Here is a 15,102-nt window from a genome sequence, read left to right on the forward strand (position 1 = left end):
CAGTTCATCAGGTTCCCTTTGCAACAGCTCACTGCAGACAAAAGAGAAAGAACAATTTCCAGGGTTGAGATGAGCCACAAACAACCAAACCCAATTCAGACCTCCAGCCACGGAGCAGCACAGCTTGTGTTTGCACACCCCCCTTGAAATCCCACTTTGGAGCTCAGCAACAGCTCTCCTGGGAACAACCTGGAGAAAAAGGCTCAAGTTGCAACCAAACACCCCTAAACTCAAGGCCCCTTGCCAAGAGGAGCTCAGGAGACAGCAAAGGCACATGAAAATCACAGATCACCTTCCCTGCCAACGAAGAACGCTCATTAGGTTTTCCAGCTTTGCTAATCAATGTCGTTAATGAGACAACAGCAGCACAGAGGCTCCTTCCCAATTCATCCAAACATGAGCCCTTCTGGACCCACTTTGGATCCCCAGCCAGGCAGCTGAGCCAGCTCCAAACCAACAAACTGGCAGGGGACTGACGTGCCTTGGGACAAACGGCAGCCAAGTTATGAGAAACAAAAATACCATTTTTTATAGGCGTATGGCAAAGTTGTAAGATATCCAAGTTCAAAAATACTGGACTGCAGTGTCAGAGTCTTTTTCAGCCGGATAAGGGAAATGCAAGAGTTCTCAAAATCTTTTGGGGCCATTTTTGTACAAAAGGGCTTCTTCTCTCTCTTTGGGCTAAGAACAAAGGAAGATCCATCATCCTTGACAGGGGACACCTTGCAGCCAATCAGAAGAAAAGGAAAGCCCCTTTTCAGAGAAAAGAAACCTTTTCAGGTAAAAATGAATATATTAAACTTATCTGAAAAAGGGTGGGATCTTGTAAAACTATAAAAGGTATGAGATGTAAAGCCAAAGGGTCTTTCTCCCCGAACACTCGGTGGGAGAAGAACCCGGCGTGCTGAATAAATTCTTCTTTGTTTCTTTATTCCCTGAGTTTATGCCATCTTGCTAGATTTAAAAAAAGGGATATTTCCCACAAAGTCACAGCTCCACGTGGTCTCAAGTTCTTCCCCACCAGCCACACAAAGCTGTCCTGGCAAAGTGGAGGAAGGCACAGCCACAACCATCAGACTGAACCCCCTGGAAGCTGCAGAGGTTCAGGGTTTGGTGGCATTTTTAACGGTATGAGCTTGTCGAGCCACCTACCAGAGGCCATGGGTGGTCATTGTACATGGACTCATTTCACCCACAGCCCAACAACACTTTTGGAACCAGAGCACAAATCCTGGAGAGGAGAAGGTCCTGCTCTGGTCCCAGAAAAATCAGCCACAACCAAAACAGCACATCAACCACGACACGTCTCCAGATGCCAAAGCTTTTTGTTTGAGCACCAAAGCCACATGGGGAATAAATGCTTGTGGTGCAGAGCTCTGCTTCCCAAAAATGCTGCACTCAGCATGGCTACAAAAATAAAGATCTGCTGAACAACAGCTTTCCTGGTAAAGTGGAGGAAGGCACAGTCACAACCATTGGATTCACACCCCGAAAGCTGCAGAGTTTCAGGTTTTGGGGGCATTTTTAATGGGATGAGCTTGGAAACCACCAAGAGTGTTTGCCCCACGGGGAAACACTCCCCCTTTAATGTCTCCCCCTTTAATGCAAAAACCCTGTGTCTGAAGCAGCACAGAGTTTGATTTATTAATAAATCAATTGGAAATTCCAGCAAGGAAATTAGTCTGTGGCTGTACCTGCTCTGGGCTGATGTTGGGGTGAAGGGCAGGACCAGGAACTGTGTGCAGTTCCTTTTATGCAGAAACTTGGCCAGACTCCCAGAATTACAAGACTGACTGTGAATATCTGTATTAAGAGGCAGAAGAATGTCATGCAAAAGAATTTCAGCTTCCAAACCTTCCTATTCCAGGCCTTCCAGCATCCTCCCCCTCCAAAGGAGGATGAACAGCTGCTATGTCTTTGGCAAGCTCACCTCTGCCCTCCATTTAGAAGCTTTTTACATCCAGAAATGAAACACATTTGAAAAAACCAAAGGGCCCATTAAATCATTTAGCCTGTGCAGGAAAGGCCACTGAATGTCACCCACTTAGCTGAATATTTGCCACACAAACGTGAGTCCTGGGCACACTTTGCACAGAAGGCATCTGATGGGCCAGGGGACTGAGAATGCCCAGCACTGCTGGCAGTGAACCAAGAAGCAGATCCAAATAATCCACTTTTGGGAATTGGCAGAGCCTGTTCAAGCAAAATTATTTCCTCGGTGCAAATGAAGATGTTGCTGCAGATTTAAAACCAACCCTGCAGCGTTTCCTCAGGCCACAGAGGACATGGGACTGTTCAAAATAGCAAGGAGTTCATTTTTGTGGTAATTTTGGACCCAACAAGCATCCACCACCAACTTCCACAAAGTCTACTTCTATGAGGGGCAGGAAAATAAAAGCAAAGGGGAAAAAAAAGCCTTCTCCCCCAGTGCATCCAACATTCCTGCTCTGTCACAGCACAACTGCCCTTGGATCTCTTCCAGGACACCTGGGAATTGAAGAAAGAGACTGCAAAAGCAGACCTGGGGGATCAGGTAAAATAAACCCCTGGAGCTCAACTGATGGGCAGTGAGGTCACCCTCACTACCCTCTGGGGGGAGCAAAATCAAGCCTCTGCTGGAAAAAGGCCATGATTTTTCACTATTCTGTCAAGGTTAGAGAGAGGATTTCAGACATCAACAAGTCCAACTTCCACACTGTTCATTCCCACTTCACTTTTATCTCTCCTCAAAATTCAAGCACAGCTCTACACATGGGAAAGGACTAAATGTGGGAGTGAACAGTGGCACAATTCATCAGCCTGGGCTAGATTACAGGTTCCCGTTGCCTCTTCTGTAAAAGGAGTGACACAGTTCAATTTTAAAACATTTGGTTTGGAAAGCAAGCAGAAAAACCACCTAAATTTCCCTCCTTTTAGAAGGAATTCTGAAAATATTCTACCTTGATGCTGTGTAAGCAAACTTCAGCAATAGCTGAAGGCTTGTGTTATCAACACTGGTTTGGTGACAAAGCCCAAACTGAGCAGAAAATTAACCAGCAAAAACCAGTCCAAGGAACTCACAGATGGGGTGGCAGGTTAAACCAGGAGCTGACTGAGCACCCAAATCCCATCTGGGGGAGACCCAGCGCCTTCCAAAGCAGTAAAGATTTTACAGGAATGGCTGCACAGCCCCGTCTTTAGACAGGAACAGCATTGCTGCACCCAGGTGTCCAAGGGAAATCCATGTAAAACCCAACTGACAGACCCACCAGCTCTTGTTTGCTAAATATAGGGCTGGTCTAAGGGACCAGGGCCCCCAAATCCCTCTTTTTCTCTGTCTCCTGCCTGCCTCCCCCCTTTCTACAGATGCAGCTCAGCTCTTGATGGCCCCAAACACATTTTGCAGATGCTCTGCAGTAAAACCCTTTTGACACCTCTAAAGCTTTATAAATCCCAGAGCATGTTAATCACCCAGTCTGAGCCCATAATCCCGACCCAGGCCCCACACTCAATGGGTTTTGCAGACTCTCTCCCATCCCACATTTTGCCTACCTCAGGGCTGGGCCACAGATTCAGCTGCAGTCAAACATCCTCACCCTGACAACAACCCTGGACTGCACCACAGAATTAGGCTCTGACACCGGGGCTTTCCTGGGGTTTTAAGGACTTGGGGTTTCCCAAAAAAAAAAGGAAATCTTTGACAGGACTAGCAGGAGTTTCTGGAGATCACAGTATCTGCAAGTCCATGGCTGGTTGCTCACGTTGAAGAACACCTTTGGAGGACAAAAAAAAATTACAACCCAAACCCATTATGGCTAAAAATGTATTTAGCGAATCAAATTAAATTTATAATGCTGCCCAAGAGCCTGGAATTTTGGTCAAGCAGCTTCCTGGGATTGTAGCTCCATGGTAGCACCTAGAGGTGACCAGCAGTGGCCTTCTGGACCTCACCTAAGGAGGTAACAGCTCCAGCATCAGCCTTGCCCTGGAGCAGGTTCCTCCCAACCTTTCCAGGAGCTGCCTGAGGAAGTGGGAATCAGGGATAAGCAAGGTCCTGGCAGGTTAAGACCAGTTCCTGAGACTAACACACCTTCCTTGCCCGGACTAAGGGAGGTCTTGCTCCTTCATGGAGACCAAAATACACCATTCCCAGTTAGAACCAGCAGCACTCCTTGCAAGTCTGGTCTGCTGGCACCATGCACAGCAATTCCTGCCTGGCTCAGCTGGCACATGGATCTGTGGGCACCTCAAACAGCTTCCCTGGCCAGTCAGGCACCCCTATGTCAGCTTCCCTGTAAGATGAAGGGCTTGAAGGTGAATTTTAAGGATATTTAAGTGTAAAGCCCCGAAAACGGGGCAGAATTAAGGGAAGAAAAAAAAACAGAATCAGAATAGTTTGGGTTGAAAGGAGCCCTTAAAGGTCATCTAGTCCAACCCCCTCAATAAACAGGGACACCTTCTTAGCCCATCACACCAACATGATCAGACATATCCATCTGTGGGGACTCAGCTCTGAATCCCTGATCACATCCAGTGCTTCAGTGCCCACCCTCAAATCAAAACACCTTGAAAGAGCCTCTTTCCCCCAAAAGCTCCTGTGCCCCTCAGGCCTAAGGTCTGGAACACCAACAAATTGAAAAACACGTGGAAAAGGGCAAATTAACCCCTCCTCTAATGGAGGTTTTCAGCAAAGCAAGCGATTCCCATGCCCAGTGACCTCTGGGCCGCCCAGGAATTAGCCCTGACAAAGTCCCAGCTCCCAAGCCTGTGGCTCAGATCATCTGTTCAGGTCATTTCCCAGCTCTGGCCAAGCGGGAATTAGGAGAGCATTTCACCCGAAAGTGAATTAACAGCTCTCACAGACACAGCACAGCAATTCATTATGCTGATGGATCACAGCTCCTCACAAAAGGAGCCCAAAAAGCCCCGGGAAGCCTCAGCTGGAGGCCACGTGGGGTGTTCAACCAGCTGGACCGTCTGGAATCACACACATCTCACTGCAAGGGAGGAAATGTTCACACCCAGGTCATTAGGAAGGGGTTGGTATCTCAGTTATAGGGGCAGCAATAAAGGCAGGGAGAGGCATTGGAAATTTCCCCTCATGTTAAACACAGGATTAGGAGATTTGGGATGTAAAAAATAGGATTTTATATTGAACACAGGAGGCTCAAACAACACCCAGAGGGTCTTGTGCCCCTTCACACACCACAGGACAAACAAGGGAGGTTGTTGATGACAGGCTTTCCTATTTTATTGCACTCAGTCAGAGCAGCCCCACAAAGGTGCTCACAACACTCCTCAGTGTTTTTCCAAGAGATACAAAAGCCTGTTTCTCCGGAGGGATGTCCAGAAGCAACAATCCTGGTCGAAGGTGCTTCCAGGAGCCTGGAATACCCACCTAGTGCTGCCCTTTTATTGGCTGGGTACAAGAGACCCTCAAAGTGTGACCCAGCAGCACTGAAAACAGCGGCCCTTGTCCCCAAGGACATTTGCTGGCACATGGAAATGGAGCCTGAATCCAGCAGTGGGGAAGTGCCACCCAGCAGAGCAGGAGAGATCCCAGTTCCACCCTGCTGGATCTCCAGAGGATTCATGGTTGGGAAGTACAATTTAATCTGTGCCTGCCATGAAGCAGAGAAGCCAAAGCCCTTTGCAAGTCGTGACAGTATTTTATCCCATTCTATCCTATTTGCCAGGGAACTAATTAAGGCAAAGAGGACACAATAATTCAATACACAGTAACTGGAAAAACCAAATAAACAACAAAACCAAACAAAAAGCAGACAACAAACCACCACCTCTTCCAAAAAAAAAAAAAAAAAAAAAAAAAAAAAAAAAACCCAACAACTGGACAAACAAAAAAACTCCCCAAAAAGCCACTCAAACCCAGACAGTCAATAAAAGTGGCTTCTTCTGTTTGCTGGATAGCTAAAAAAAAAAATAAATCATCATTGCCATTTCCTCCTGCAAAGAATATCTCCTCACCCTCTCCCCCAAGGGTGACTTCCCAGGTGTGATACTTGCTGGGTACAAACAACAGGGGGTCGGAAGCAATAAAAAAACTCCAAGCCAAAAGCAGTGGATGGATTTAACTTGGTGTGCATTCAATGAACCCATGGACAGCTCCCACGTGGACACTGATCCTGCCACGTGTGGGCAGGGATTTTCAGAAGAGAGACTCTCCCTCAGGAGAAAAAAGAGATGTTCTGGTGTTGGAACAGCCTCCAGTGGTTCATTGGGGGTGAACCACGAAGAGCACTGTGTTTATACCTTGCAATTAGCTGTGTGTAAACTCATTTAATTGCTGGCAATCCATCAGCAGGCTCGTGGTACCCAGGAGCTGCCTGGGAAGGTGGAATCTGAACTTTAGAGTTTTCACAGCACACGTGGCAGCTCCAAGGCAAAGCTTTTTTCCCCCCTGAAGTTTGTGTTCAGGGTGATAGAACCCTGGCAAGGTGATGGATTCCCCATCCCTGGCAGTGTCCAAGCCCAGGTTGGACGGGGCTTGGAGCAACCTGGGATGGAAGGAAGAGGGGGGGCAGGAATGGGATCATCTTTAAGGTCCCTTCCAACCCAAGCCATTCTCTGCTTCCATGCACTGACCTCAAAATATCTTCCTTGGTTGAATATGTGATGACCAAGCTGTAATTCAACCAGAAATTCTTTCCTCACACCAGCTACAGGCATTAGAATGATCTGAATCCTAGCAAGGCCATTCCTTCTCCTTTACATGCCTTTCATTTAAAAAAGCATTACAAATTTAAAAAGGAAAAAGTGAATGGGGATCTTGCCCTTAAAGCTGAAAGCCCACAGTAGAAAAAAAAAGAATTTTGCAGATGTTCAAAATTTAAAAAGGAGACCGAGTGTGCTGGTTGTGTGCCTTCAGTGCCCCCCTTCCATTCTCAGAGGAAAGCAAGAGATAATGACAATTCCAGCAAGCAGTGCCCAAAAAAACTTCCAGCTCAAGCTTACAATTCAAATTCCCATTTTTACATCAACTTCTCTTGTGTAGCAGAAAGCCTGGTGTGCACACACTGGAGGGAAAAGGAGAGGGACCATTAAAATTCTGCTGGTGAGCTGCAGAACAACTCAGAAAACAAACATCCAAGGCAGAAGAGATCACAGAGGCTACGTTGGGTCATGACCCAGATTTAGGTGAAAGCCTCCTGTTCTGGGAAGTTTGGTGTTTTACCAAGCAAGCAGAGAACCACGCTGGAGTTCACACTAAAAAAAGCCCCTCTTTGAATACCTGACTTGCTTTCTGATCATTAAAAAGTAGAAACACGACTTGGACATAGTCTAATTGCCCTGTTTTCCCCCTCCAAGTAACATCTGCAGGGCACTTTATTGGCATCCAGCGGGAACAAATTCTTCACCCTTTGGTTCTGCCCAGCCTGCAGCTCATTTTAGACTTCTTTGTCTTACTCCTGCAATACTTGTTATCTCTATTTCTCTTAAAAGTGGGAGTTGATGCCTCATGCAGACCTTAAAAAACTCAGTTCTGAGACTGGACATATTTAAGCCTAGATCAGGTGCCTTTAAACACAACTAATTCCTTTCCAGCACCGGAAAAAAACAATTGGAATTCCAAGTGGAACTGGAAGGCTGCCACTGATATTTTTTTGGTAAAGCAAGCAGAGCCAGATTTCACTGAAAAATTCAGTCCACAGCAATTTTTTTCTCTGGATTTTTAGCTAAGAAATGGAATGTTCTGGTTCAGCAGGCAGAAGGAAAAAGGTATTTTTAGTATTTAAGTTAGTGCATATCCAGCTGCCAAGATATTGTGTCCCACTGTTTTCCTGACAGAGTCTTCCAAAGCCACCTACACTGTCTGCCACAGACGTGGTCAGGAATTTGCTCCCAGCAATGGTCCCTCAGGCTGAGCTGGCCAGGCTGAAAGAGGAGGGAAAACCGGCACCAGTATTCCCATTTTGCCAAAGGAAATTTGTTCAGGGCTGCACAAACAGCAGCCCCGACTCTCCAATTCCCACGGGAGCTCCTGGCCAAGCTGCTCCAACAATCCATGTAATTCACAACCAGGAGCATTTCTGGCACAGGATCTGCCACAGTCAGACGTGTTTGTGCCTCAACAGCTTCTTTTCCAGAGGGAAAGCACTCCAAGAGCCAGGAAGATCCCTGGTTATAGACTTAGAAGCAGAATAGAGGAGCCAACTGACACCAGAGCAACATGAAGCACTCAAAAGGCAAGCAAATGATCTCCTGGGAGCACTGCCAGCAGAAACAAGATTTAAATTTGGGAGTTTTCTCTCCTTTAAGTAGTAAGAGCATTAAAAAAAGAAAACAGCCTAGAAAACATGAGAGCCCAGAAAGATAGTAACACACAACCATTTCCCAGGAGATGTAAAAGGGTGGCTTTGACAGCACTGTTTTCACACTTATCCCATAAACACAGCAGGGCTCCCAAGGCCTCATCTCACAGCCCTCAACAACAGGGAGAGCGCAGTGAAGCCCTGCTTCCCGAATTCCCTCTGCCACAGCTCTGGAAAACTGCATTCCCAGGCCAGGCAAGAGTCACCTCTAACACTGCCACATTTGCCCCCCAGCCAGTTCTCACTTCCTGCTGCCTCTCATAGGATCCCACAATGGTTTAGGTTGGAAAGGACTTTAAAGCTCATCTTGTTCCTCCCCTGCCGTGGGCAGGGACACCTTCCAGCAGCCCAGGTCGCTCAGAGCTCCATCCAACCTGGCCTTGGACACTGCCAGGGATGAGGCAGCCACAGCTTCTCTGGGCAGCCCGTTCCCCCTACCTCCAAACTATTTTCCCATGCAAGAACAGAATCAGGGAATCATAAAGGTTGGAAAAGACCTCCAAGACCATCAAGTCCACCCTTGGACCAAGTGCCACTGCAGCGTGTGAAGGCAGAGATGATGCAGAAATGCAGGTCCTACAGGCCCAGTCAAGGATGCTGTAAAGCACCCCAGGGACACAGAGCAAGGAGGAAACATGGGAAATATGGATGGGTTTGGCCACAGCACTCAAACCCTTTGAGCAGCAGGACCATCTCATAGGGCCCGTGGGGCAGAACCACAGACCCCCAGCCACGGGGCCAGTGAATCCCATCATCTATCCAAGCCAATAATTAAACAAATAAACAAAAAAAAATTAATATCCAGCACTTTCAAGCAAGATCTCCAAAGCCAGCATCAGGGGAAGAGGTGACAGGGCCCAGCACCCACCTTGGTGGTGTCATCATGTGACCGCTGGTACCGTTTCCAGCGGCAGCCGTAGATCCCGGTCAGACAGGACAGACATAGCTGGGGCTCGTAGTACTGCAGGGGTTGGTGTTTGACCATGCTCCTTCCAGCCCCTCTGGAGCCAGCTCTCACCACTCCATCAGGTCCTGGGAGCGCCCTTTGGCAAGAAGGAAAAACAAAAATCCGTTAAAAAAAAAAAAAAAAGGGAATTAAACCCACCGAGCGATATTTCACTACATTAACAAGCAATTTAATGATTAACCATGTCCTCTGGCCACAGAGAAGGGGGATGAGAATCACAGCTATTCCCAGCCCTGCCGACGTCTCCCGGTCCTTACTTAACGAGACTGAGAAGTTTAATTAGTTTGCAGGTTTTATTTCCTGGAGCAGCTTCTCCCACACCACTAAAAGCCAATGGATTCGTAGGAGTTAGCAGGAAGAAGAGCCACAGGAGGACAAAAGACTAGGTTGGTTGTTTGCAGCCCCAGTGATGATGGTTTTATGAATGACTGAAATGTAAAGAACAACCTTAAAATCGATCCAGAGACCTCCTCCGAGCTGAAACCCAGCCAAGACAAAGCAGGTTATCTTCAGCATCCTACAGAGCCTCTAAACAGCCCCAGACAAGGAACAAACACTTCCAGAGGCACATCACAGAATCACAGACTATCCTGAGCTGGAAGGGACCCAACGAGGATCCTCAAAGTCCAGCTCCTGGCCAACCCCAGGAATACAGTGTGTGTGCATATACATAAAATATATAATACCCATCTCCCTTTATACACCTCTCAAGCAGCCTTCACCCAGCTCCCCTTCCCACCAGCCAGCACCCAAAGGATCAGACTGACTCATGGTAACATCAGTGTTTGGAGGGAAGGTTCTCTGCTCCATCCACCACGTGCTCCCTGCGTCACAGGGGGGTTTTTTTGTATATATATTTAGATGTTCTCTTGTCTCTGGTGAGATTCATATCGGGGACAGACCAAACAATCACGTTCTCTTACTAATTCCCAGAGTTGGTGCTCAGGGGTGGGAAGCTCAGAGCTGTTATTTGCCGGTCTGGTGGCGTCACTGTGGGCTCAACTCCCACCCAGGGGTTTTCCACAGGTTCCTGGGGCACAAGCCCACACCCACAGCCCCACGAGCTGCTGCTGGGTGGATAATCAGTGCACTGGGAATGATGTTCAGCAGCAGCTGAGCTTGCAAAGAGCTTGCCTACCTTTCCAGAGTGTGCAGAGATGAGTGTGGGCAGTAAATCACACCCTGTCTAAGGGAAACACTTATTTCCTCGCACACAGGATCCCCAGAGCTCAGCTCTTGCAAAAACCCCTGACAGCTGAGTAGCAACATCCTCACTGGCATCAGCAAAGCATGACTGGGCTTAAGGAGCTAAACCAGCCACCTAAAAGCCTTTCAAAGCCACATCCTACAGGAAGAAGCCTTCGAAACCCACAGAATGACAGAATATTCCGAGTTGGAAGGGACCCACAAGGATCACCGAGTCCAACTCCCAGCCCTGCACAAGAGAGCCCCAAGAACCCCACCAGGGCTGAGCATGTTTTTCGATGGAGCTGCTGCACGAGGGGATGCTGCAGACACAGCGGTGGAGCCCAGCAATGTCACCAGGGACACAGCCAGCTCAGCCCTTCCAGCCTCTGCCCGTTCCGTGGCCGTTCACGCTCCCACGCTCCGTGCTGACAGCCTTGTCCTGACTTCCTCTCAGCAGGGCTCAGCCCCCCGGGGGCAGGTGGTTGTTGTGGCTCCAAAGGCCACCAGACTGTCACCACGCTGTGCCCATCAGTGCCCTGCCTTCCCCTCACACAGACACAGGGAATGTGGCTCTGTGCTCCCAGCAAACCTGCCTGGGATGCTCCGGGAGCGCTCCAGGCACTGACCCTGCAGAGGACACGAGATGTGCATGACTTGCACATCACAGATGCCCACGTGGCTCTGCACATCCCCTCGGGGATGACATGCAGGACAGAGGCACGAACACATCCAGCCTGGAAGCAGAGCTGTTTGCTCTCCCAGCTCATCTGCCCCCGAGCCCTGCTGTGCCACCTCGGTGGCCTCGTGCCTGGGGTCACCTCCCAGCCTGCATTTTTGCCTCTTCTCTTGCTATTTATAAAGCTCGGCGTTAGTCACTGTATAGGTTGCCTCCTATCTCCAGCTTTTTTCTGCTTCAAGACTATCCCTACGAAATGAATCTTCCCCCACACCGGCAGAAAAACTGACAGGACAGGACAGAAATACTGAGAACGTGCAAAGTTAGATGTTATGTGAAGGTCTGGGACAGAGCCTTGATCTCTGCCCTGCAGGTTCTCACCACTGAGTGATGTACAAGATGTTGGGGGATAGGTGCAGGATGTAAAAGTCCTGCACAGCCTGTTAGCAGCTCCCCTGCCAAACCCCTTATTCCCACACTGACAACCTTGAAGGCTACAGCAGTTACAAGAAATCCTCCACGAATTAATCTCCAAAGGAAAGCATCTCTCCTGATTTCCACCTCTTCCTGCTTTGGTCATGCAAGGCAAGAAGGCAGACAGAACCACCTCCAGCTGCAAAAGCTTTGGCCACGTATTTTATTTGTTCACTCACAAGAACTGGGTCACGAACTCAAACACAAGTGGTTCCAAAAAACCAAAACAAACCAACCAAACAAAAACAAAAAAAAACATGATCCCAAGTATCATTAGATTTAAGATTAGGAAGAAATTCTTCCCTGTGAGGGTGGGGAGAGGCCCTGGCACAGGTTGCCCAGAAAAGCTGTGGCTGCCCCATCCCTGGAAGTGTCCAAAGCCAGGTTGGAGCAAAATGGGATGGTGGGAGGTGTCCCTGTTCATGGCAAGAGGAGTTGGACCTGGGAAGAGTTCTCAGCTCAGGGCTGTCACCAGGATCCCTGATTCCACCTGTTCAGGATGCAGCCATCCCTCTCAGGATGCCTATCCAAAGCTACTGGATAAAGGCCTGAACTTTGCTGCACAGCAGTGGCAGAGGCACCAAAGCCTTTCCCAACAGCTTTGCTTTAGTAAGGTGCAAGTGCACTTCAGAGATGGGCAGGGACCAGCAACCAACTCTTCTCCCCAGATTAACATCCTGCCAGGAACACCAACATCCAGGGCATGTGCAAAAGCTCTGTGTTTGTTGTCTAATTCTGAAGAGCATCTGCCAACCTCCAAGCAGCAGCATCTAATTCAGCACCTCCCAGTTTCCTGGCAGAGTTCAGGAGGGACACGAGTGTTTTCCATACAAAGGGACAGCCCGAAGGCACAGCTGCCCACCCACACCATCACCAGGAGGCACTGCTGGAAGGGTTGGAGAGCAGCAGAACCACTGCACACAACCAAGAAGGACAAAAACTGCAAGCACGGAAAAATCCAGCTGAAAAGGCTCCACAGGGCACCAAGTAAAGCTGAACTCACATGAAGCCCAAAATTCCAGGCTGCTCCCCATAAAAACAGCCAGGAGAAGCACAGTGAGAAGAAACCCAACCTGAGTTTTTAAAAAGCTGTTGCATCGCACGGGGCACAACCAAGGAGCCCCAAATCATCCCCTCTCCTCCGTGAGAGGAAACCCCACAGAAAACCCCACAAGGCAGAGGAAAGCACAAGCACAGCACCCACCCTCCCACCTCGCCCTGAGTGGCACAGGAGATGCAGGAGGAGCCCGAGGCACAAGATGCTGCTCCTGGTACCACCTGCCCAGAGATCCAAGCTCAGGGACTCCATACTCACTGCTCCTGCTGCCAGGACTGGGTTTAAGGGAGAGCAGCCCAGAGCCTGTCCCAGTCACTGTTCCCATGACATCCCCAGCTCCCGAGGTGCAGAAAGCAGGCTATGAATGATTCACAGCGCTGCTGGTTAGTGTTACACACGGCAGTGAAAACAGGAAGAGAGACAACAGGCATCAATTATTCAAATCCAGCCACACTCACCCGGAGGGAAGGAGAGAAAAAAAAAAGGGAATCAAATAAAAAACACAAACCCACACCAGCTCTCTACCTTGCCTTTAAAGGTGCATCATCTGCCAATGGGCTTTTTGGAGCTGAACAAGTGAATCTGCCAGCTGGCCTGTCCAAAAAGGGGGAGCAGGGGAGATTCCATCCGCAAGCACAATGGGAATATTTTCCAAAGGCTCCAGGATGCCTAATTAGCACACACTGCACTCCTGAGATCCTGAAGTGGAGGTATCTGTTACAGCTTGTGACACATTATTCCCTTCCAAACAGCTTCGGAGCAAAAGGGGGGAAAAAAAAAAGAAAACAAAAAAAAAAAAGAAGGGAGAATTGAAGCTGCAAATTGAAAAGGGAAACTCTCTGGGGAGATCTGGCCTAAGAATTGGGATTTTTTGTCTCTCTGACTGTAACTCCCTGTATTCTCAGAGTAATACTCAGAAACCTGGAGTGGGGAGGGAAGAGAGCAACCAAGGCCAATCATGAAACCATCTCAGTGCTACCATTTAGTGAAGGGAAGAGTCCTGGAGTGCATTGGGAAAATAATGGGAATGAAGCCATGGAATAGCAGGATAATAACCTTTCCCAAGGCTTGGTACCCTCCAAGCCCTCCCCTCTAATTCCCCCTTGAAGTTTTATTTTTTCCTATCAACAACAGTTTCAGGGAAGTCCCACTGACCTCATTCAGCAACTTGGAACAAATCTTCTAATGGCCCAGAGAAAGCCATTTCCTGGGATACTCCTGACAGCTCCACTCTGGATACACCCAGGGGTTGGTCAGGACAGATTTGGGGAGCTGGAAGGACACAGAAGAGCTCTGGGCTCCTTCCTGTCTTACCCTGACCTTCCAAATCCTCCCAGATTCCTTAGACTGGTTCACTATGATAAGCACAACTTCTCACTTGAGCCTGCAAAGGACTCCTAAATTAGATCAGCACATCCAAGGAAAAAATCAAAACACGGCCAAGGATGCTCTGGTGCATGTTCATGAATAACAAAATTGTAGAACCATCAAGGCCAGAAAAGCCCTCCAAGGTAATGGAGTCCAACCATTAACCCAGCACTGCCAAGGTTGCCACTAATCCATGGAATCCTGAAGTCTCAGGAGATGTTGGAGCGTGCAAAGCCAAGAATTTGGAGACAGGTGGATGCCTCTGATGTTCTCCAACAGCTCCACCCACCAGGATGTGGGCACCTGAGATCTTCTCCAGCATCTCCATCTCTCAGGGCATGGCTGGGAAGAGCCACCCCATGGAAAACTCTGGCTTTCCCCGAAGAGGCTCCCATGGTTCCCGAGGGGCAGATTTGTTGGGAGAATGGGGTGGATAACCAATCCCACCACAGCAATCCCTCCACATGCTCCCACCATATCCAGGGAGACCACAAGCCCAGCCCAGCAGTGGGACACCCAAACCCAAAGCAAGCTTTGAGAGCACAAGGTCCCACCTCCCAAAAATCAGGCCCAAAGAAACTCAGCCCACTTGCAATGCAAATAAATGCAGAAAACAGATACTCACGAGGTCCTTGAGATTTGTGTTTTATAAGTTAGCCCGTTTTAAAAAGAGCTTTGACAGATTCCAATGATTTCCACATCAAAAGCAGTGGTTTTCCTCTCCTCAGTGACTCCTGGGAGCACTGTTTATCAACAATCTCTCTGTAATTCCAACATATCTCCCTCTATTACAACTTCTGTCAAGCCAGTTATGCTTAAAACCTTGTTAAGCAAATCATTTCCTGTCCCAATTAGGTGAGAACATCCCTGATAACCAATTATCCCCATTGATACGCTTGTAAGCAATTGTTTCCCTAATTATACTGGAAAATCCCCATTTTCCTTAATATTTTCTAAACAAGTTAAGCTCTTCCAGAGCAAACCCTCCAGTCCTATGCATGAGAAAAAAAAAAAAAAAAAAAAAAAAAAGGAAAGAGAAATCTCCTCTATTTCCCAGCCAGGG

At 48.4% G+C, this 15,102-nt stretch overlaps 1 protein-coding gene across 4 annotated transcripts in view; it reads right to left on the reverse strand.

Moving 5' to 3' along the window:
• GDPD5 (glycerophosphodiester phosphodiesterase domain containing 5) overlaps positions 1-15,102 on the reverse strand; it is a 115,867-nt gene that overhangs the window by 57,857 nt on the left and 42,908 nt on the right. For 3 of the 4 annotated variants that reach the window (XM_017821959.1, XM_017821958.1, XM_017821960.1), the window contains exon 2: positions 9,178-9,352. In XM_017821959.1, the coding sequence (XP_017677448.1) occupies positions 9,178-9,194 (17 nt within the window). In that variant the 5' untranslated portion in view covers positions 9,195-9,352. Of the gene's footprint in view, positions 1-9,177; positions 9,373-15,102 lie in introns of those variants that run through there. The other variant, XM_017821961.1, reaches the window with a different exon arrangement.

Source organism: Lepidothrix coronata, unplaced genomic scaffold, assembly GCF_001604755.1.
Source record: "Lepidothrix coronata isolate B3197 unplaced genomic scaffold, Lepidothrix_coronata-1.0 Scaffold93, whole genome shotgun sequence".
NCBI classification, from domain to species: Eukaryota; Metazoa; Chordata; class Aves; order Passeriformes; family Pipridae; genus Lepidothrix; species Lepidothrix coronata.